Here is a 20,170-nt window from a genome sequence, read left to right as displayed (position 1 = left end):
ATGTTACACAGTCCCCGTTAAGTACACTTGGTGTACTTAAGGGGATGGTCAATTACTAAATAATAGTAATTAGACCCAACACTCGGGTGTGGTGCACATTTGTGACCAACCCTTGTGGATGTGATGCACATGGGTGCATTCACATTAGGAGGGATGACGCCCAGCGTCATCCGTTACGCGAGGTATCTATAAAGATACGCTCGCAATACATATTAAATGATATCTAAAGAGATAACATTTTAATCGGTAAAAATAGGTATTTGTATTTAATTCTATTATATATAAATCAGTCTGAAAACTACTTCCTACTTGGTAAGTGCGCACGAGGAGACGGATTACCGCTCCCGTGACGACACTTGACCAGATTTCTTAGTGTGTTGGGTGAGGTCGCTAACGCGCCCACCAAAATTGCCTCACTGCACGCAAGAGAAGCAGGTTAAACCGCTTTCTTCGCTGTGCTAGGGTGTGTGCCTAAGTAGAGCGTGGCCGCCTACAATATCTCTGCATGTTCCCAAGCTTCTGTATACCGAAGTATATTATACATGTGTGTATATATTTTTTATTCATTAATTATTTTGATATTTTTTTGTAATTGTTTTAATTTTTTTGGTATTTTTTTTTATTTATTATGATTTTAGTATATTTTTTCTTATCCCTTTTAATTTCAAGACGTTTGTGATATCTGGAATGACCAACCTGAAAGCCTGCAAAATTGACTGATGTTTTGTAACGCAACAGCAGGCTTTATCTTAACAGGCTACTGTACTGAATATGATTCAATTGCAAAGATATAGGTTGTAGGCATTATGAAAGCTTTACGATGCCTACTATAGGCACATCCCGACAGCGATGGCAATACCATAAGCAATGAACGTGAGCACTTGTGAAGGCGAGGCAACGGTGCTTCCGCTTGAACTAGAGGCAGACGTCGAATTTGATTTGCTAGCAAAGTAATCCAAGCTTGAGCCCATCGAATCGTCTAGTTGGATCTGAATCGAGCCGCTTCCCGAGTCGGACTCGTTTCCAGTCTTGCCTGAAAGAAAGCTCGAGATAAGTCCGCCGAAATTGATGCTGACGCCTTCGATCGTTATATTACATTGGATCTCAGTGTTGGCTACTTGATTAATCTGATTAAACGAATTCGAACACTTAACGTTTTCGGAAAGCGTTTCGACCTGGTCCAATGTGGGGAACTCCGCCACGGAAAATATGTTGATACCCGTGGCATTTCCACAGTCGGCGAGACCTTTCATTGTTTTTGGCGAAAGAAGGCCTTCAATAGTAGATATATCACAATCAGCTGCGCTCGAATAGGCGGCAGCGGCGATTAGGGCGGTGGCGGACACGAAGGCATTCTTCATCTTGAGGCGACTCTGGTTGAAGGAATATTGTCGAGTGCTGAGTTTAAGTGAGATCGGTAAGTGAGAAGTATTGGCATCGTTGCCGTCGCTTGACGATCTCTCGTGGAATAATATCGTGATCACAGTAACACCCTTGAGGTGTGCAGTTTTAAACAAAAACCGATTTTGTGATTTTGGTGATCTTATCGCAGGCAAGAATAAATGTTGTCACGCATCTTAGTCTTTCTCGTAACCGAGCGAAATGACTAATATTAGCATTAGTTGTCCAATTTAGATCAGCGCGACAGCCAATAGATCGAAAGCAACACAATTGGAATCATGGCTAAATTATACGTGAAAATCCACTTTGGTCGCTTATGTAATTTATTACAATGACCAAATGAGAGAAAAACTTTCCGATTGTAGGGAAAGGAATTAAAAAAAAGTGCGACAGCTCATTAGCAAACCACCGAAATATACATTCCCTTGTGGGAATTTATGTTTGGTAATAAACTATTCTTGACTTAAATGCAAAAATATTCGTGTTGAAGTTATGCAAGTTAAGTCCAGCGATATTGTTAGTTGCAGCCGCACTTTAATTGCTTCTAAATTAACCGCGAGCCCAATCGTTGCGGTAAGTCGACGCTTCATTGTCAAGAACTCAACCTAATAACCAAGTTAACACCATTCAAGCAAAATCATGAAATGCGCCCTACTCTCATCCCTTGCAGCTGCTGGTGCTGTCTGTATCGCGGTCACGGCTACAGAGTGTGAACTTAACAGCATTGAAAATACTCTTCGATCCAACTCGACAATAGGAGCTTCAATGGGGCCTGCCCAAATGAAGTGCAAAGAAGATACTGGAGTCGACATTTTCGCCATCTCAGATTTCCCAACGAAGGCGACCGCGTTAAAAATTCAAAAGAGTGATAAAGGATGCAATGTTGTTATCAATCTCGTCAACGTATACGCTAACACAGACGCGCAATGCACAATCGAAATAAATGGTATCAATGTGACGTACGGAAGGTTGATTAGCGACTTCCTTGATGGCAAGATAGGTAATGAGACTGACACGAGTAGCGACTCCAGCAATGAAATTGCTACCATCAGCTCAGAATCTGAATCTGGTAGCACTTCGAGCTCTTCATCGGACCAAATTATCACTTCTGGTGCGTCAACGAAGGTGTTGTCTCTTACGACATGCGGAGCGATCACCGCTATCGCTTTTGCATTACGCTAGACAGCGCCACGTTTGCGATGCATGAAAAATGCACTAAAAGCTGCAGTCTAGAAAAAATTGCTTTGTAGCATCTTTACATTACAGACACATAGGTTTAATGGGAACATTGCTAATTAAATGAATTAATAGAGCCATAAGATTTTCATAAGCTAGAGACTTATAATTTTCATTTCCTATATTTCCCACCCTTTCTGTGTCAGGCACATTACGCTGTGGCGAGGTTGCGCATTTTGAAGTGGGAAAGCTCTAACCTCTGTGTCGGAATGTTTCTGTTGAACAAGAGATCTGAAGATGAAATTAGTAAGCTTACAATATATGTTCTGCATTGATGTTATAATGGAGCGCCCATTTCCTACGCTCTTTAGCCCGTTACACTACCCCAAAAATCGCAACAAGCGGATATTTCAAAATTCTAACCGTCAGAGTGACATCTTCAGTTACAATCCGAAACCACATTTTTGTTCAACTGATTAACGAAAACCGTGTCCATGATCTCCGGATACACTTTTTAGTATCAAATAACGACAATTCTTTCCCTATATCGATGTGGACCACCAATTAATCATCAGCATGAGCACGGTATCGACTAATGTAATGCGCTATGACGTGCCAAATGGAGATTTTTGCGCGTACTTAAAGGGATTCTGGAAGCGAAATCTTGAGTGGCACCGCTTTGGTGGTGGATTCCAACACCTTCGCTCCACAAATAATGTCGTGCTTATCGAAGAGGACTTAGACGCAGCGCGCCAGCCCAACACGCAGTGCGCATTGTCGTCATTCTAACCGCAATTGCTATGTAATTTCATTATAATAAAAACCTCTTTAGGTTCCTACGATGGTCTTTCGGCCGTACGCTTAAGAAGCAAGACCTTTCTAGTGCTTACACGGTGCAGGTCAATTGTCTCGCGCTCGATGATCCTGTTTGCTATTGTTCGAGGACTAATTTATTGCATTTAAATGCTGCAGTTTATTCCAAGTGAGCAAGGTATTTTTATGGAGTGGAGTTTCGAGGGTGTGACGTGCCACGGCGTATACAAGCCGGAAGCCAACGTAGCAATTCTCAACTTCTGTCTGCAGGAGTCTATGGTCACGATCACCTATCGCGTGCTTGACGCCAACAGTGAGTGCAGTAGTTTTTGCTGGCTCCAGCATCGGTGTGGTAAGAAAAAATGACGTTTTATTGCATCGTATGAAGCAATGGCGGTCTGTATAGTAGACGTGGACAGCGAGCATACACCAACCATCCAATACGGCAATATGTACGCAACAGTCTTGTGCATCGAATAACTGTCTGAATTTTATGCAAAACACTGATCTGTTGTCATCGCTAAAGGTATCGCATTGATCTGTCCAAATATGAGCGCAATCGCGATGATTGATTAGGATCGTACTTATAAGAATATAATATAAAAGGTTTTACAATGGCGTGCAAGCGCGTGGCCATTGGAGGCACCTTTGCATGCGACGATACCCTTGCTGTGCCGCTCCTTCACCTAATTAATCATGTTGGTCTTAGTTCATGAGTAACGTAGCATTTCTTTATATTAAATCGAGCGGTGAAGCTAATATAATTGCTTATTCTCGATTGGCTACATCGTTTGTGCCTCTAGGCCGTGTGGAATGTCGACGTCGATGTTCAGTGGCTGCGATATGGCAGCTTGACCGATTTCAACGAATGGTCTACCGCTGTGCTCTATCCAGCACGTCCAGTTGATCTAGTGCTCTTGCTTATTCGCCTCAGTGACCTCGAAGTGATGCATCCTGAGTTGCAGAATCGTTTTGTAAAGGGCGATACTTACGACCGTGCCAATGTACAAGCCGACGGAGGGACAGAACAACTTATGCGTTATCTAGGCCGATACGATAGTATTCCTAGTGCTGTCCCACTGGTGGTTCATTTGTGCCCGTGTCCCCCGACAAGCGCTTCAAGGTTCAAAGCGCTGGAATGCATGGTACGACTCAAAGCTCAGGCTTTAAAAAGAGTGAGTGTGCAGACTTCAGGACATGTGCTTAGTCTTTTTAAACAGCAGTATTCGACTGAATATTACGATGCCGTGTCCGACAAGCGCCAACACTCTCCGTACACGCAAGCCATGCTCAATGTCCTGAGTTTATTGCTGTGCAGACAAATATGTCAGCTGTTTCGAGCCGCTAGCAATTCCAAAAAAGTCATTGTGCTTGACTGTGACAATACTTTGTGGGGTGGTGCAGTTGCTGAAGTCGGACCGAAAGGTGTCGATCTTGGAACACGCTTCCTTTCCCTTCAGCGGTTTGTTGTTGCGCAGCAGCAGCGAGGGATGCTTCTAGCCTTATGCAGCAAGAACATTCGTAAAGATGTGCTGGCAGTATTTACAGAACGCCACGATGAATTGGTGCTTGATTTGAACAAGCATGTGGTGGCGACCAAGATTAATTGGCATACAAAGTCGAGTAACATTATGCAAATTGCTCAAGAGCTGTCTCTTGGTGAGTTTGTGGCCACCGCTGTGACGTTGTAAGTGCATCTTGCCGAACGGAATACTAATGCTGTAAGTATGGTTCATTGCTAGGATTGGATTCCTTTATATTTATTGACGACAACCCTCTGGAGTGCAATGAAGTAAAAACTGCATTGCCTTCCGTATCAGTAATTCCACTTCCAGCCGATTTTAATGAATCAGCACTTGATCATGAGTGGGTTTTTGATCATGGTCTGAATTCAAATTCAAACATTGGCACTCAAGAGGACGGCCTGCGAACGCAATTTTATCAGTTGGATCTCCAGCGTGAAAAGCTTTGGGAATCTACACTGTCGCATCAGGCTTTCTTAAGTGCTCTCGATGTTAAAATTGTCTTTGAAGAGCTTAGCCAAGATCAAGAGCGTTCAGAGAGGAGCACATCTTTTACTCGAGTGCTCCAGCTTCACCATCGCACAAATCAGCTTACCACAGCAACAACGTTTGCGAAGCGCTTGGAGGAAAGCACACTATATGACTATGTCTCTGCTTTCGACAACACAGTAGTTTGCGCTCACGTGACGGACCGTTTCGGCCACTACGGTCTTGTGAGCACTGCTCTTTGTCGACATGCGCGGAGTAGCAACGTCTTGCGTGTCGACAGCCTTCTACTCAGCTGCCGTGCACTGAATCGTGGAGTCGAGCATGCTATGGTCCGTAAATTAAGTGAAATTGCAGCAAGGACAAGAGCAACAGTACTAGAAATAATCTGGGAACCAACCGAGCGAAATCAACCAGCCCACGCATTTTTCTCGGCGCTGTCCGATATGAAGTTTGTAGTAAAAACCGACCAGTTGTCTAACGTCACTGGTATGAAAGAGCATCAAATTAGCCTCTCACACGCTGGAAGTTGGATGCTCTCCAAAGAAAAAGGCAGTCAAGTTACGTTCTTACAGACAGATGGATTTTGTAAGCGCAACGTCAAGACAATTGGCTTGAAACAATGGCGTTCGTACTATATTCGGTTCGGTGAATTGGTCCAGAATACAATTGTTACAATCCTTCGTTGGATACTGTCTTTGAATTTTATTATTTCGCCATGGCTTACGTGCTCGCTCCAAGCTACAGTCGCCAAGAAGCTCGCTAAAAGAAACAATGTCGGGATGATGCGTGTACCTCTTCGCGATCGCGGCAGCTTGGAGCAATTTCTATGTTGTGCCCTCTTGAGTGCAAAAAGTATCGTGATCGCTAAAACTGATAATTCCGACGTTGATGACGAGGAATTCCGACGAAAAGCACGCCATCAAACTAAGATGGCGCTGGTAAATTATTTTCATAAAGAGGCTTCACGCGTCATTTGGTCCGCTAATCGTCCGCATACTCATGACCGACTTTTACTTGGCGGCAGCATGCATGAGGACGAAGCCAGTTCTGTCAACGGAATAGAGCTTGAAAGTCGTCTTCAGCTGGTTTGCGATTCCCCACAATGCTCTACACCGATTCAGCGTGAAAGTCGATGTGCATTTAAAAGATGTCGCACTTGCTGTTACCGCATGCAGCGGCTCGTGGCGCGTTCGTTGCGTCATGCTAATATGAAAGCCCGGCAGTCGGCTTTAAATGCTCTTCAGGCAGAGTTGGCTGCTACCATAAGTCTTGGAAAAGAGAGAATACTTAGTGATCCTGTTATACCGTGGTGCGAAGCACATTGTAACAAGCGCCGACGTGGCGAGACATTTAAATGAGAAGCTTTTGATGCAACTTCAGCGGCAATGACTGAATGTCTTGTCGTTTGCTTTATCATAGCATTACAAACTCGTTGGCAACATTACCTTGTTTACAGAGAATCTTGCATGATCCACACTTTGCAATTCTTGCCGAGTATTATAACTAGCTCATAGCATTTTTTTATTTGTTTTAAATTGCACATTCTCTCTTGCTAAGTGCCATTAGTTAGATTATCGCACTAACATTTATCGAAAATACCCATGGGAAGCAGCCGACGAAGTTATATCCAATAATTAAATCTCAAACATAATTATAAATAGCACAAGTTTGACAGGTATTACACTCACATCATCAACGCCATGTCACTGCAACAGCACAAGTGCGCTGAGGCGTTGGTGCAGCTCAAACAGGCGGAAAAGTTGCTCGCCAAACGCTCCTTCTTTCGCGGTTCACCAGATTATCTTTCGGCGGCACCGCTTCTCGACAAGGCTGGCGAGCTCTATCGCCTTGGAGGCGACTTCGAAGCTAGCAAGCTGGCTTTCAAGCGTTGCGCTGAAGCCCAGCAAAACAACCAGTCGCCGTTTCGTGCCGCGCAGGCTTATGAAAATGTAGCGAAAACGGCGCTGCAGCAGCTTAAAGCTGAGCGCACAGGCTCACGCAACTTACAACAAGTGACAGCTGAAGCACGTAAGGCTTACGAATCAGCCAGCATGCTTTATGTGGACATGGGTGAGTTTGGCAAGGCTGCAGATGCATTGGTAAAGGGTGCACAGGCTTGTGAGAACAACGGGGTTGGCGCAGATAACGTGCTGCCGCTCTATTGGCAAGCGTGCGACTTGCTGGAAGCGCAAGATAAACCTCACTTTGCAGTCGATACCTTCCGCAAGACGCTGAGCTTTTTGGTAAAATACGGCAAACACAGTGAGGCTGTGAAGCTGCTGGATCGCATGAACGCATTGTATGAGGCCATGGATCAGCAACACAATATCCACAAAATGCAGCTGTGTCAAATAATTCTGATGCTGGCGGTGGGCGATGTGTCTGCTGCGGACGCACTCTACTCGCGCTCTTTGCAGGATGACTCCTTCTTGTCGTCAGACGACTGTGCGCTAGCAGAGGATTTGGTTCGCGCGTATAAGATGGGGAACGAGGAGCTTTTGCAAGCGACAATTCGCAAACCTGGCTTTCTGGCGCTGGACAATCAGATTGGCCGGATTTGTCGCAAGCTGTCAGTTTATTCCACTGGAAACACCCCACCGCCGCCGCATCAGCATCGACCAGATCCGTCTAGTGGCAGAAGTTTGCCTCGACAGAAGCAGCAGCCGCAAAAGCAGCGAAATCCCTTTGCGCCATCGGCCCATTCATCGTCAACTCAGAATACATCCGCGCCATCTGCAAGGACACCAGCGGTGGGTAATGAGTATGACTTTCCGGTGCCTGAAAGGTCAAATAGTCCGAGCTCTGAAGTGCGCGACAGTGATTATGAAGCAATGCTGGCTGATGCTCTTGGGGAGGTTGACGTCTCTGAAGGCAAGAAGAAAATGTCTTTCGCTTACACACAAAACAAGAGGGCCCAAGAATTCGCATCGCCAAGTCTTCGTGATAAATCTACGTCTTTATCACCAACCCGCATGCCTTCCCCGCAGCTTGGAACATTGCGTGCTAGTGCTCGAATGGACGATGAACTCGATGATCTTGAATTCGCCATGCCTGACCCGAAGGTGCGTCAAAATTCTTCACTGTACGAATTGGAGGATTCTAGGAATGCGATCGCCAATGCACCATCGACCAAATCTAGTGTCAAGACTGCCTACGACGAATTCGACCTCACTTAAGGCAATTTCGTAGCAGACATTTGGAGAATGCCTTGTACAGCAAGTATAAAGCCGATTGACTTAAGTATTATTCATTATATCAAATGAATCTTTTTGAAGCTCACTATCTACATTTCTCTCGATTTGCATGCGCAATGGTTGAAGATATGAGCGTTGTAAAAGATGGCGAGCAGTGGCAATCACGCAAACGATTAAGGACCATGCTCAATGTCGAAAAGATCTTCTCCGCTTCAAGTCAGTACAACCTGCACCAAGTAAAAAATACGTTTGGTATACCGCACTTTTTTTTAGAGCTGGCACTCGGGCCGTGTCCTGTCTCGAAAAGCGAATGAATATTTGTTTCAGCATGAACACAAACTTTTTAGATAAGTGAACAAGAGCACGCAAGATGCGCACCCCGGACACTGTCGGCGCAATCAACCATATATCTACGCCTTTCAATAACCCAATTGCATCTGCGTTAAGAACGGCAACTGCGTCAACACTAAGGCTCAATTTAAAATGCTCAATTGTGCCCTGGACTTCAGAAGATGGCGAGACTAATGATGGTAAGCAGTTGCCAACATTTGATGTGTGCTCGCGCGCCATAATGACAGCTGCCGAACAAATGGCTGCTCTTAGTGGGCAGCCTTACAGTCTGGCCGTCGCAATCGCGTACGATGAGTGTCTAGACATTGTCACTGCGGCGATGGAACATATGGCGCCCATCGAATTGCAAGGTATTGTGCCTGAAACGATGCATGAAGTGTATCAAGCAATGCGTAAAATTCATGAGCTCTTACGGCCAAATCCTCCTGTTCGTCGAGCTCTCCAGTTTTAAAAAATCTTATTAATTTATCCCTCGAACATTTTTTTTACCTTCTGAAGCACATTAGTCCATGTTAAAGCCTTGAGTTATGGACCCATACCTCAAGTGCAAGCATCGAAAGCTCGAATCTGAGGGGGAAGGGTGTATCCGGGGTGGGGTGTCCGGTGGGCGGCTGTTGGGGGGGGTGTCTTCATAATTCTCCTATATTTATTGGTAATCTAGGCGATTTTAAAAGAATATTTACAATTTCGAGATCCTTGAAGCGGGTGTCATTGGCTCAAATCGATGAAAAAGGCGCTGGATTTATCAATTAAAAACACTTTGACATTAAGAGGAAATAGAAAGGAGAATTATGGGGACACCCTCCCTTAATATATATTTGTACTGGTTGAATTTGCGATGCAGCTGAAGATTATGACAAAATGTATGCTGTATTGTTCTATCAGTCTTGGCGCTACAGCAGCCAACAAGTACGCAAATGACTTAAGAAGTATGAATAATATGTCACTCCTTCAACTAGACGTTTGATTGAAGAAGACGTTGTCGCGGAACTCGGCATGGCAGAAAGGAAAGATCGTGTCCGATTCGTTCGCAACAAACAGGTTCTTGCCAGCAGCGTACGTCGAATAAATACCTAGAACGCTGCACACGACAACGATAGTAGCCGCGGCAAACTTTTCATACATCGAAATGGTCCTCCATGATTTGGAGAGGTAGAAGATAACTGGCAGAACGATACAGTTGGCTGTGATAGCTGACGCGCCTACGAAGTCAACGAAGTCCGAGAAGTGGTCTTTGAAAATTATGGACAAGATCACGAGCGCGATGATTATAGAGAGACGAAGAAGGACATACTTGATCGCGTTGGCACCGCGATACTCAGCAGCCTCGAGGTCATGGTCATTACGTTCTCCCGTGAGAGGAAATACCGACGTACGCGAACGTCGACTGGAAGTCGCGCTGACGTGCGAGTCGTTTACGACCTTTTGCTGGTCCCCAGGCGTTGCAGACTCCCGGAATGCCGCACCATTCTCGATATCTACCGCCGCATTCTTGTGCATGCCCAGTACCAGGCGCTCGGCAATGTAGAAGGCGGGGTTGATAATCACGGCAAAGGCAATGGTGATGTGCAGCTGCATTGCCATGTAAGCCAATACGACGGTGCCCCACTTTGGAGCAAAGCCCAATGTGGTGAGACCAGTGCTGGCCTCTGGATAAATGACATACAGCAGATTGCCAGAAATTTGGCACCCAACCGAGAGGTAGGGCACAATACCGAGAAGCAGCAGCATGCACGTGACAAAGATCATGGTGGCGATGACAACGCGAACCATGCGGCGAGGGTCGCTGTGCTGACGTTGCACATCCGAGAGAACAATACCAGCTCCGAAGCCCATGGCGAGACTGCCGAACGCACCGGCAACTTGGGGCATACTGAGCTCCGGCGAAGGCACGGATGCATGGCCACTCATTCCGTGCACTACTATTGCCACACCAAGAGTATCGGCGAAGAGAGTGGCCATAAAGCCACCAAACGCGGCACCTGCTCCTTCCTTTAAAGTAGGTACTAGCGCCAGCGGCAGCACCATAATAGTCATAAAAATGATCCACGTTGTGGAATCCCAGGCACCCGGAAACAGGCCGTCAAGCAACCCACCACCGAGTACTAAATACGCGCATGGAATGAGCAAGCACGATCCCATCTGGGAGAGGATACATAGCCAGCGACCAGCCTTGCCCATGCACCAATCGCCAAGGTCGCCGAAAGTACTGACCGAGCTAGGGGCGAGCAGAAGTACTTTGGACATGGCGACCGATGCGTATATATTGGCAAGAGCCATGGTGACGAAGGCGATTATACCCCAAATTAGACCGGTGCGAGCAAAGTTAGACGGCATACTGAGTGTCCCGACACCACACATACAGCAAATGAGGCTGAAGGAGCACTTTGCATCCTCGACTGTAAATAATGGTTGCTTTGCCATGGTGTCGAGATTTCTCGTTGGGTGATGGAGGGCTGAGTCTTAAGCAGCCAATGTCACAGTGTGGAGTGTTGCAGATCTGATCCTGCATAGCATAGGCTAACAATTGCTGCTTTGTGAGGCTTGAATCAGACCTTGGATACGGTTCAAGTAGTTGATGTACGGATTTTGTCAGATGAACTAAGGTCACAGACCAGCGAAAACGAAGCAAAGACTAGTCTTATACTATTTGATCAAAAATTGACTCTTAAAAGGATAATACCGAAGATTTGCAAGAGAATGCTACTATCAATATATCTCGAGAGCAGCAAAACAGCATAAGATGTAAGCCTGCCGTTATTAGGTATGATGGTGTAAATGTACTGTATGTGTTGTTTGTATTAATTCGCAAGCCAGTATCAGAAGTCAGAATCTTAGAGAATTTATTTACTGTACAAGCAGTACGAAGCTAACAAATAACATTGCAGGTGATATGAGCGGCTGAATGAAGAGGTCACTATTCGGGCAGGTGATGTAAATAGGAGTGTAGATCAATTAATATTGCTAGGCTTTTCGTGACACAAGTATGTACGTAAATGCGTTGCGCAATTGCTGCTCGTATTTGCTCATAATGGCAACAGCCTAAAGCTTATACGTATAGCAGATAGCGTTGGAGTTTTATATAGTCTTCCTCGCCAATAATGCAAATGAGGCCGCTGTCACTGCTTTATTCTCAATGCTTCTCTGAAAAAACAGCGCCCTTTTCAATGCATTAGATTTGAGCCTGCAGGCTTCAGAAGGAGGACGGAACATGCAGTTACTTCGCCTGTCAATCTTGCGATGAACTTTCGGCAAAATTTACATTTAACAAAAATGACGATATTCACTTTTTGCGGGTAAATGCTTTTAAATTCTCAAGTCTCATAACGACTTTTTTCACTCAAGTGAATACATCCATCAAATGCCTTGCCCCCCGAGTCCATCGATGGACTGCAACTTTCACGACACAAAGTTGCATATTTAAATTAAATCTATGAGCATAAAAACGTTTTGAGTGCTATCATAGAGCTTAAATCTTGGTCTAGCCACACGCCCATGTTTGGCTATACCGGTTCCCAAATGGAATTTAGGGGTGAAGTGCACCAAAAGGCTATACCGGTTCCCACATGTAATTTAGGGGTGGGGTGGACCAAAAGGCTATACTGGTTCACTAAATTTAATGAAGTTTCTTCGCAAATTAAGATTTGTAGAGAAACTTTTAAACTTCCCGATGTCTGAAATTCGACAACTGGCTCCGGCCGTTTATCTGTAAGAAACGGACATAGGACATTAAAAATATTAAGGAAAAATCTTAAATCTCAGCTGTATTTCGTCGCATTGCTTAGAGAAGTTTAAATTGAAACAAATATTTATTTTTCTACATCTCTATAATGCCTTACGACTTCGCCACACTGGCTTTATACACCTAAATTTGTCATATTTGTGTAATTCCAAGTCGATTTCCTAATTAGATTTTCGTCTTGAGAAGCAGTATTTAGAAAAGAGCTAAATTAATTGATCGCTAATAGAATTTGGTCAGAATCGCTCTACTTAAATTTTGGTGCGTACACAGGAATTAATCGTAATAGAAGTATTGAAATCTGAATTATTTGTTAAGAGGACCAAAAAACGGTAGATATACGTTTTTATTGCACGCCATACCGTATATATTATGTAAAATTTTGGATTAAAGCTTGTTCACGATGAAACCTAGTAGACGCTCAAACGTCGGGATGACGTTTGATTGTTATCGTTCTGAAACTGCGTCAGATTAAGAGGCTTCAGCAGTCGCTTAGATGCAGTAATAAAACGGCTCAGGTACGACCTTCTTGTTGCTTCTTCATGCTAACCAGCTGAAAGTTTCTAATGACAAATATAATTTCCAATTTACTTCCTGATTGATGTGCAAGTTTTCCAAGGACAAATAGACCTTACAATTTACTTCCTGATTGATTGTCTTCTCCATTTCGCAAGGCTTTAGATTGCAGTCACCTTTTGCAAGTAATAATTTATTCTTTGCAGCATATTCAGGTATCCACAAAGCGTGCAGTGTAAGCGAATTTGGTTTTGTGGTATATATTGCCTCTGCTCGACTTCTTTTCTGAAGAAATCCCTCACATATGTGGTTTAGAAGGGTGGCAAAGGTTGATAACCTTAATCATCAAATGATACGAGACTAAATAGATTTTTCTAGGCTCGTATCGACGCTTCTCAATTCCTCGCTGTCGTAACCATTGGTGGCCATTTGTCTTTGCCGCGGCCAATACATTTACTGACGCACTCAAATATCCTCAATTTGTGCTTATGCATTCGCGACATTGCCGTTAGTCGTCAAGTTGCCGCAATAGGGTTTATCGAGTTCAGGACTACAATTCACGCTTGCTCTACAAATCATCAAGATGTACATTTTTTCGCTTTGCTAGCAGTCATCGAGCTTGTACCATAATTATTTCTCAATTTGCTACAGGAAGCTTAATTCGAAGCATGCACTCAAGAGCGAAGGCTGCCTTCATGTCATTCTTCACAGCAAAGCAGATACGCCACTATCACGCAGGAATTCATTTCGCTATGAATTATTTGTGCAAAATTGCGAAAAAAGCCTGATTTTTTCAGCATGTTCCTCCATTACGTCTTGAATATGAGATCGTGTTTATAAATCCTATGATGGCGTTCTTACGTGTCGTGACCGACCTTTTCGAGTCACTTAATTTGCACCTAATCACTTCTATTAATCTACCAGATTTTCTTGTACCACTGCACAAGCTACAAGCACAACTTCAATTGTCCCAGTATACTGGAAGACAATAATGGACCTCAAGCGTGATCATTCTCAAATTCACTGTGATGTTTTTATTCATGTCGATGATCAAGTTCATCAGCTCGCTGGCGCTGCTAACATTTTCATGCAAGGCTGAAATTCGAGCCAATGATGAAATTTGCATCATGAGCGACTCGAACTATTGCCCTGCGGACGATCTCACCCCATCGGCACTTGATCGCAGTATCGTTATCCTGCCTAGAGGTGCTACACGCTGTGCATTCGATGACTTTTCGGTACCGAAAGCAAACTATACCGTCCTTGACCGAACAAACGTCGAGAATTTATTTAACGAATACAACATCGTACACCTACCATACTGCACTGGTGATTTGCATGTTGGAATTACTATGAAGAGCAATTTCGGAAGCGCCCTGGACTCTCCACGGAATAGGCCAGAGTGTTTGGGTCACAATATATCTTTGCACATGGTTGGTTATAACAATACTAAGGCCGTGCTGGATTGGGTCGTGAAAAATTATCCCAATCCTGAAGAGATTTTATCATAAGCGGTTACAGTGCTGGTGTTATCGGCGCCCAAATGGTCAGTGGGTATGTGGCCGAAATTTTGAAGGTCGAAGCGAATAAAATTCGTTACTCAGTGCTGAGCAACAGTTATGTTGGCGTTCTGCATAACGAAGAAGCGGCTGGCAAGATGCTTTTGAATAATGGAATGTGCGACATGGACCTTAAACTGACAGACTCGCTACAGCACGATCTACGGTCTCATTTTCTGACATCATATCGCACTTATTGACGGCGACCTCGGACGTTCAGTGGCTCTTTCTTCAAAGCTTGTACGACTACCAACTCATTCAAGACGGTATCAATGGCTATCCTTTTAAAAATCTTGTCAGTGGCGAGGACTTCTTCTCGGAAAGTCGTATCTATGCATTTATCGCTTTAAAAAGTTTATAATTTAGAAAATGATGGCCATGATCGATGTATAACAAGAATGTAAGTAATAACATCTCGACGTTCAACGTGAACAATTCGCAGCACGTTTTACTCACAGTGAACACTACTATTACAACGCAACCCGCATTCCGGGTGGTGAACTGCTTGGGAGTATTTTGAAAAAGTGGCTCGTGGCCAACTCATCTTTGGACACTGTTGATTCAACAAGAGACAGCAAGAAAAATGAGCCGTTGTTTTGCGCTCAATAACGTTCTGTAAATGGCAAGAAATTCTTGGATTCAAAGAGCGGGGAAAGTGTAACGGTGTCCGTTACATAAGTATTAGATCCTTTAGGAGGAAATAAGCAAAGAAGTACAAAATTATTATCTTTATTAATTTTGACTTAAATAGTTCCAATAATACCAAATTTGACACTATTGATGCCTATTAATTGGCTGAAAATCAACCACGCCAATCGTTTCAAGACACGATGGTGCGGTGCGCAAGGAGGCGCCATACTTAGTTAGATATTAATATGATAAATTTAGTAGTAGATAGAAGATCGTTACGTGAGAAATTAATAAGAGTCATACAGTTGTCCTTTTCCCTAATTCAAATCCATTGAAATACCTTTTGGTAGCTAAAGACCCTTAGCTACCTAGAAACCTTCCTCTTGTAGGCGGGCACTTCGTAATGCGGCCATGGTCTACTTAGACACACACCCTAGCACAGCGAGGAAGCGGTTTAACCAGCTTCTCTTACGTGCAGTGAGGTAGCTGTGCTGGGCGCGTTAGCGACCTCACCCAACGCACTAAGTTCTCTGGTAAAGTGTCGCCACGGGAGCGGTAATCCGGCTCCTCGGGCGCACTTACCAAGAAGGGAGTAGTTTTCAAACTGATTTATATTTGATCGCATTAAATTTAAATACCTATTTTTACCAATCAAAAATGTCATCTCTATAGATAACACTTGATATGTATGGCTAGCGTATCTTTCTAGATACTCCGCGTAACGGATGACGCTAGGCATCATCCCTCCTAATGTGAATGCACCTATGTGCATCACATACACAAGGGTTGGTCACAAATGTGAATCACACCCGAGTGCTGGATCTAATTACTTTTTTTAAGTAATTGGCTATCCCCTTAAGTACACCAAGTGTACTTAACGGGACTGTGTAACATCAGGGCAACTTTAGCCCGTTACACCGTCCCTCTTAAAGAACGAATTTACATTTTAAATTCGTCAAAGAGGAGAGAGGAACTGCGAGCAGCTTTACGCGCCGCTAGTTCTCTCAATCAGTCTAGCGACCGTGCTTCCATACACGGCGCCAAAGATGCCACCTAAAAGGGGAAATGTTGGTGGGGCGTCTGCGAAGACGCCCACTCAACCTCGCTTTCAGCGCACGCGCCGCGTTAACTCGCCGGCCGCGTCCAATGCCTTAGTCGAAACGCCGACAGGTACTGCTGCTGTCGCGTTAACGGGGCTAAAAGATCCATCCCGCTGTAAGAGTAAGGATGTAGATCCCTCGCTCATTGTCGACTACAATGAGTTGACACCGTTGCCGTCACCTCATAAAAGTGATGCGGACAACGAGCTAATGGAGAAAGATGATGGCGCATTATTGCCAATCCAAGCTTCTCTCATTGCTCACAACATGGAGACAGCAACATTTACGAATGCTGTCTCGTCGTCTGCGCTGAATAGCGCACCGACAGATAATGCGAGTGCTGCCCATAAAGGCGCAGCCGCTTCTACGTTGAGTAAACAACAACGTCTATTGTTCAGACCATAATCCATAATGGTTCTGACATAGAGGATTCTAAGCCTAAAGCTCCGCCGACGAAACGTGAACGTGTTCAGTCGGTGTCACAAGCCAGTCGTTAAGAACGTGGCTATGCGACGGGTGGCATATCACTGATGCCCCCTCCATCTCAATGGCCTCGTTTAAACGGACCAAGAGCGTCGCTCCTAGAGCGCGCTATTCTAGACGCACATAATTATAATGACGTCTTTCAATCATGGAGGGCTCAGGGAGAATCGCTTGGGCGTATTTCCCGATCCCGGTCGTGTTGAGTTCAAATGAAACGCCCGACCAATACGAGGCGGAATTCCTGCGCCGCATTCCGATGCGATGAAACAGCGGTTGCAACGAATTATTTTCGCCCGCTTGCGTGTGAAAGAAATTATGGGCGGTACTGTACTCCCCTGTTTCTTCTCACAACGCTATTCTGCTAGTCCATTTGAGACTAGCGAAGAGGCCCCAGCTGGTGCTCCTTTCATAGGCAGCCACCAAGCCGGGCACATCAATACGTAGGGTATCGATCGGTTCCCAAGAGTCAAAACTCTTCGGGTAACCTTTCCATTGGACGAGGATCTGATACCTTTGCCTCCACGGGCTTTCAAGCCCCTCAAGAAGGCTGTCACGCAACGCGTGGAATGTTCACTTCCTTTAATTGAGAGCGAACGAACGCATGAGTTAGGTCGTAGGCGGGCCAGCTGTTAGCGCCATGCTGTTCACCCCGAGCACAGATTAACAACATGCGGTCAAAAGCCGAGCTCACACAAAATGAACTCGACGGGCCCCAAGTAAAAATAGCGTTGTTTCACCAGCAAGGCTCTCAACACGCGTGAGGTGCTGAGAGAACGGGGTTCTCAACAGTTGGGGCTGTTAAGACAGAAGCATTTACATGCTGCTAGCAGACTGGAGCTTCCACGTCGAGCCGAAAGCTTAACATAAGAAATCTCTAAGTTTAAGGCAGTCGAAGGCGACTCCTTTTAGATGGTTCGTCGAATTACACGACAACATTGAAGCTCGCCGCATCAATGACGATGTGACATAAGTGAAATTTGGCATGTCCAACTTAGCCGGACGTGCCAAATCTTGGACGTTTAGGCTCCAGTTTCACGACGTATTGGTTTTTGGGTCGTATGAGGTCTTTCAGACCCGGCTCAGGCAAACATTTGAGCCGCCACGTGCCGAATTCAGGGCTCGAGTCGAGCTCCTGGTTTTGAAGCAGAGCAAGCTTGACCTTCACGACTATGCCCAGCATACACGATACCTGGTCATTTGTATCGTGGGTCATCCAATTGATAAATAAACACAGGTAGTTGTGTTTACTAAAGGTCTTGCACATGGTCCTGTTAAGACTCACCTGTTCCGGCTTGAGCTAGAGTCGCTCGACAAAGCGATCACTATAGCGGAACAGGAGGACTTCAGTCTTCAACAGTCTTTCGTCCACCCCGGAGCTTATAGTCGTCCGAGACGACAAGAATACGGAGGTCCAGAGCCTATGAATCTCTCGTACGTGGAGAGCGAGAAACCTCGTTTTTCAATTCACAAAAGATTGCAAAACTGAAATCGTTGTCAAAAGGCGGGCCACTACGCCTATGAGTGTGATGCCCCACGGCCAGTGCCTAAAAACACCGAGCGAAAAGAGGTTGAAACGGCATGTACACCGTCGAGTGACACTCGTTGTAATAACGTTTCACTGAAAGCTGGAAGCATTGTTGGCCTAAGGCCGAGTCATGAAGAGTGTGTTATCCCTGAGATACGTGGAGTGGCACGTCTAAGTCCCCCGAGTGTGGTCTGCCGATGTGGCACCATACTGAGTGTCAGTAGTGACACTATTGGCGGTTCGCGAGGACCTCAAGTGTGCAATATCCCTGAGATACGTGGAGTGACACGTCTAAGTCCACCAAGTGTGGTGTCGGCCGAGGTGGCACCAAACTAAGTGTCAATTGCGACACATTGGCGGTTCGCCAGGGCATTTTGGGTCAAATCCTTATAATGCACATGAAGCGACACGTAACGTTCGCTGGATAGGAAGTTGAGTTACCTTACTCCTAGTCGGATGTCAAATTAGACATTATATCTTGTATAGAACCAATACAGGCTGGAAAATTCGGGGACGTGAATGTCCCGGCTTCTAAGAGGCGTATTGTCTCCACTCCAAGACAGGATGGACACGAAGCGTGTGTACCCTCACGTAGTGATACGAGTGAGCAATTACATACGCTTGTTACATGCTCTTTTAGAGCTAGACGAAATGTCTATTGATGAGTGCGGCCGAGCCTTGAAAGCTGGCGACTTATCTGAGATGGTGGTCATTCGACCAACAATTGAGTTAAACTCTTCGTCACTTCTAGACGAAGCTGTCCTGGACGACACAAAAGCTGCACTTATTACGCGAAATGGGTCATTGATCCTTAAAGATCCTACAAATATCTTTTATTCCTTGATTAAAGAATTTCAAGATGTGGTGTGTAATAATCCACCATCCGTTTTACCTCCGGATAGAGGTGTTTGTCATGAAATTGACTTGGTCCGGAAACCAAATACTGTGTCACAAGACAATGGCCTTTACCAAGGGAGCAGTGTGACGTCATTGACAATTTTTTCCGTGCTAAGCACGAGGCTGGAATGGTGCGAGAGAGCAAATCTCCTCATTCGACACCGACATTTTGTGTCAAAAAAGCCAAATGGTAAATGGCGCATTGTACATGCTTATAAAAAGATTAACGCTGTCACTATACCAGCACAAATCCCCATTCCTAGAAGGATGTTCTTCAGAACAATATGGAGGGATGTACAGTGTACAGTGCACTGGACTTAGTCGATGGTTACTACCAATTACATGCGTGCTAGCAATATCCTGCTTACAGCCGATAGCACCCCAAGCGGAATGCGATGGAGCGGTTGGTTATGCTACAAAGACTTTCCAACGCCCTGGCAACATTTAATCTTCTAGTGACGCGACTGTTCCGCCCTCATCGATGTTATGCACAGACTTATTTCGATGACATTTTTGTCCATAGTCGTGCAGAGCAGGGTCGGTCGGTTATTGAAAACCATAAGACCATTTGCGAGCAGTGCTCGAGTGTATGCACACAAATAAGTTGTATGCCAATGCATCTAAATGCAATTCTGGCTTCTTAGAGTGCTTCATTGGGAAGCGAGGCCTTAGAGAGGATCCCGCTAAGGTAAAAGCCATAGGAGATTGGCCGGTTACTAACAACCAAAAGGATTTAAGTAAGTGGTTGGGTCTCGCCAATTATTTACACAAATA

At 45.0% G+C, this 20,170-nt stretch overlaps 8 protein-coding genes across 8 annotated transcripts; 6 read left to right on the top strand and 2 right to left on the bottom strand.

Annotated features, from left to right (window-relative positions):
* Nucleotides 1-827: 827 nt before the first annotated feature.
* Nucleotides 828-1,253, bottom strand: CCR75_002792 (uncharacterized protein; the record flags this gene model as incomplete). Its single annotated transcript, XM_067960889.1, has 1 exon — nucleotides 828-1,253. One exon carries the CDS (start codon nucleotides 1,251-1,253, stop codon nucleotides 828-830), a length of 426 nt encoding a protein of 141 aa, XP_067820540.1.
* Nucleotides 1,254-2,040: 787 nt separating this feature from the next.
* Nucleotides 2,041-2,583, top strand: CCR75_002793 (uncharacterized protein; the record flags this gene model as incomplete). The annotated part of the gene is made up of 1 exon (XM_067960890.1): nucleotides 2,041-2,583. One exon carries the CDS (start codon nucleotides 2,041-2,043, stop codon nucleotides 2,581-2,583), a length of 543 nt encoding a protein of 180 aa, XP_067820539.1.
* Nucleotides 2,584-3,121: 538 nt separating this feature from the next.
* CCR75_002794 (uncharacterized protein) lies at nucleotides 3,122-6,760 on the top strand (the record flags this gene model as incomplete). The annotated part of the gene is made up of 7 exons (XM_067960891.1): nucleotides 3,122-3,344; nucleotides 3,410-3,476; nucleotides 3,550-3,703; nucleotides 3,779-3,842; nucleotides 3,917-4,088; nucleotides 4,194-5,049; nucleotides 5,133-6,760. Exons 5-7 carry the CDS (start codon nucleotides 4,005-4,007, stop codon nucleotides 6,758-6,760), a joined length of 2,568 nt encoding a protein of 855 aa, XP_067820534.1. The 5' UTR covers nucleotides 3,122-3,344; nucleotides 3,410-3,476; nucleotides 3,550-3,703; nucleotides 3,779-3,842; nucleotides 3,917-4,004.
* A 342-nt stretch (nucleotides 6,761-7,102) lies between these two features.
* On the top strand, nucleotides 7,103-8,578 carry CCR75_002795 (uncharacterized protein; the record flags this gene model as incomplete). The annotated part of the gene is made up of 1 exon (XM_067960892.1): nucleotides 7,103-8,578. One exon carries the CDS (start codon nucleotides 7,103-7,105, stop codon nucleotides 8,576-8,578), a length of 1,476 nt encoding a protein of 491 aa, XP_067820533.1.
* A 134-nt stretch (nucleotides 8,579-8,712) lies between these two features.
* Nucleotides 8,713-8,910, top strand: CCR75_002796 (uncharacterized protein; the record flags this gene model as incomplete). Its single annotated transcript, XM_067960893.1, has 1 exon — nucleotides 8,713-8,910. One exon carries the CDS (start codon nucleotides 8,713-8,715, stop codon nucleotides 8,908-8,910), a length of 198 nt encoding a protein of 65 aa, XP_067820536.1.
* Nucleotides 8,911-9,167: 257 nt separating this feature from the next.
* Nucleotides 9,168-9,398, top strand: CCR75_002797 (uncharacterized protein; the record flags this gene model as incomplete). Its single annotated transcript, XM_067960894.1, has 1 exon — nucleotides 9,168-9,398. The coding sequence occupies one exon, from the start codon at nucleotides 9,168-9,170 to the stop codon at nucleotides 9,396-9,398; it is 231 nt and encodes a 76-aa protein (XP_067820535.1).
* A 500-nt stretch (nucleotides 9,399-9,898) lies between these two features.
* CCR75_002798 (uncharacterized protein) lies at nucleotides 9,899-11,227 on the bottom strand (the record flags this gene model as incomplete). The annotated part of the gene is made up of 1 exon (XM_067960895.1): nucleotides 9,899-11,227. The coding sequence occupies one exon, from the start codon at nucleotides 11,225-11,227 to the stop codon at nucleotides 9,899-9,901; it is 1,329 nt and encodes a 442-aa protein (XP_067820532.1).
* Nucleotides 11,228-14,579: 3,352 nt separating this feature from the next.
* On the top strand, nucleotides 14,580-14,961 carry CCR75_002799 (uncharacterized protein; the record flags this gene model as incomplete). The annotated part of the gene is made up of 1 exon (XM_067960896.1): nucleotides 14,580-14,961. The coding sequence occupies exon 1, from the start codon at nucleotides 14,746-14,748 to the stop codon at nucleotides 14,959-14,961; it is 216 nt and encodes a 71-aa protein (XP_067820531.1). The 5' UTR covers nucleotides 14,580-14,745.
* Nucleotides 14,962-20,170: the final 5,209 nt, after the last annotated feature.

Source organism: Bremia lactucae, linkage group LG12 (assembly GCF_004359215.1).
Source record: "Bremia lactucae strain SF5 linkage group LG12, whole genome shotgun sequence".
NCBI lineage: Eukaryota > Oomycota > Peronosporomycetes > Peronosporales > Peronosporaceae > Bremia > Bremia lactucae.
This window is presented reverse-complemented; position numbering and strand designations above follow the sequence as displayed.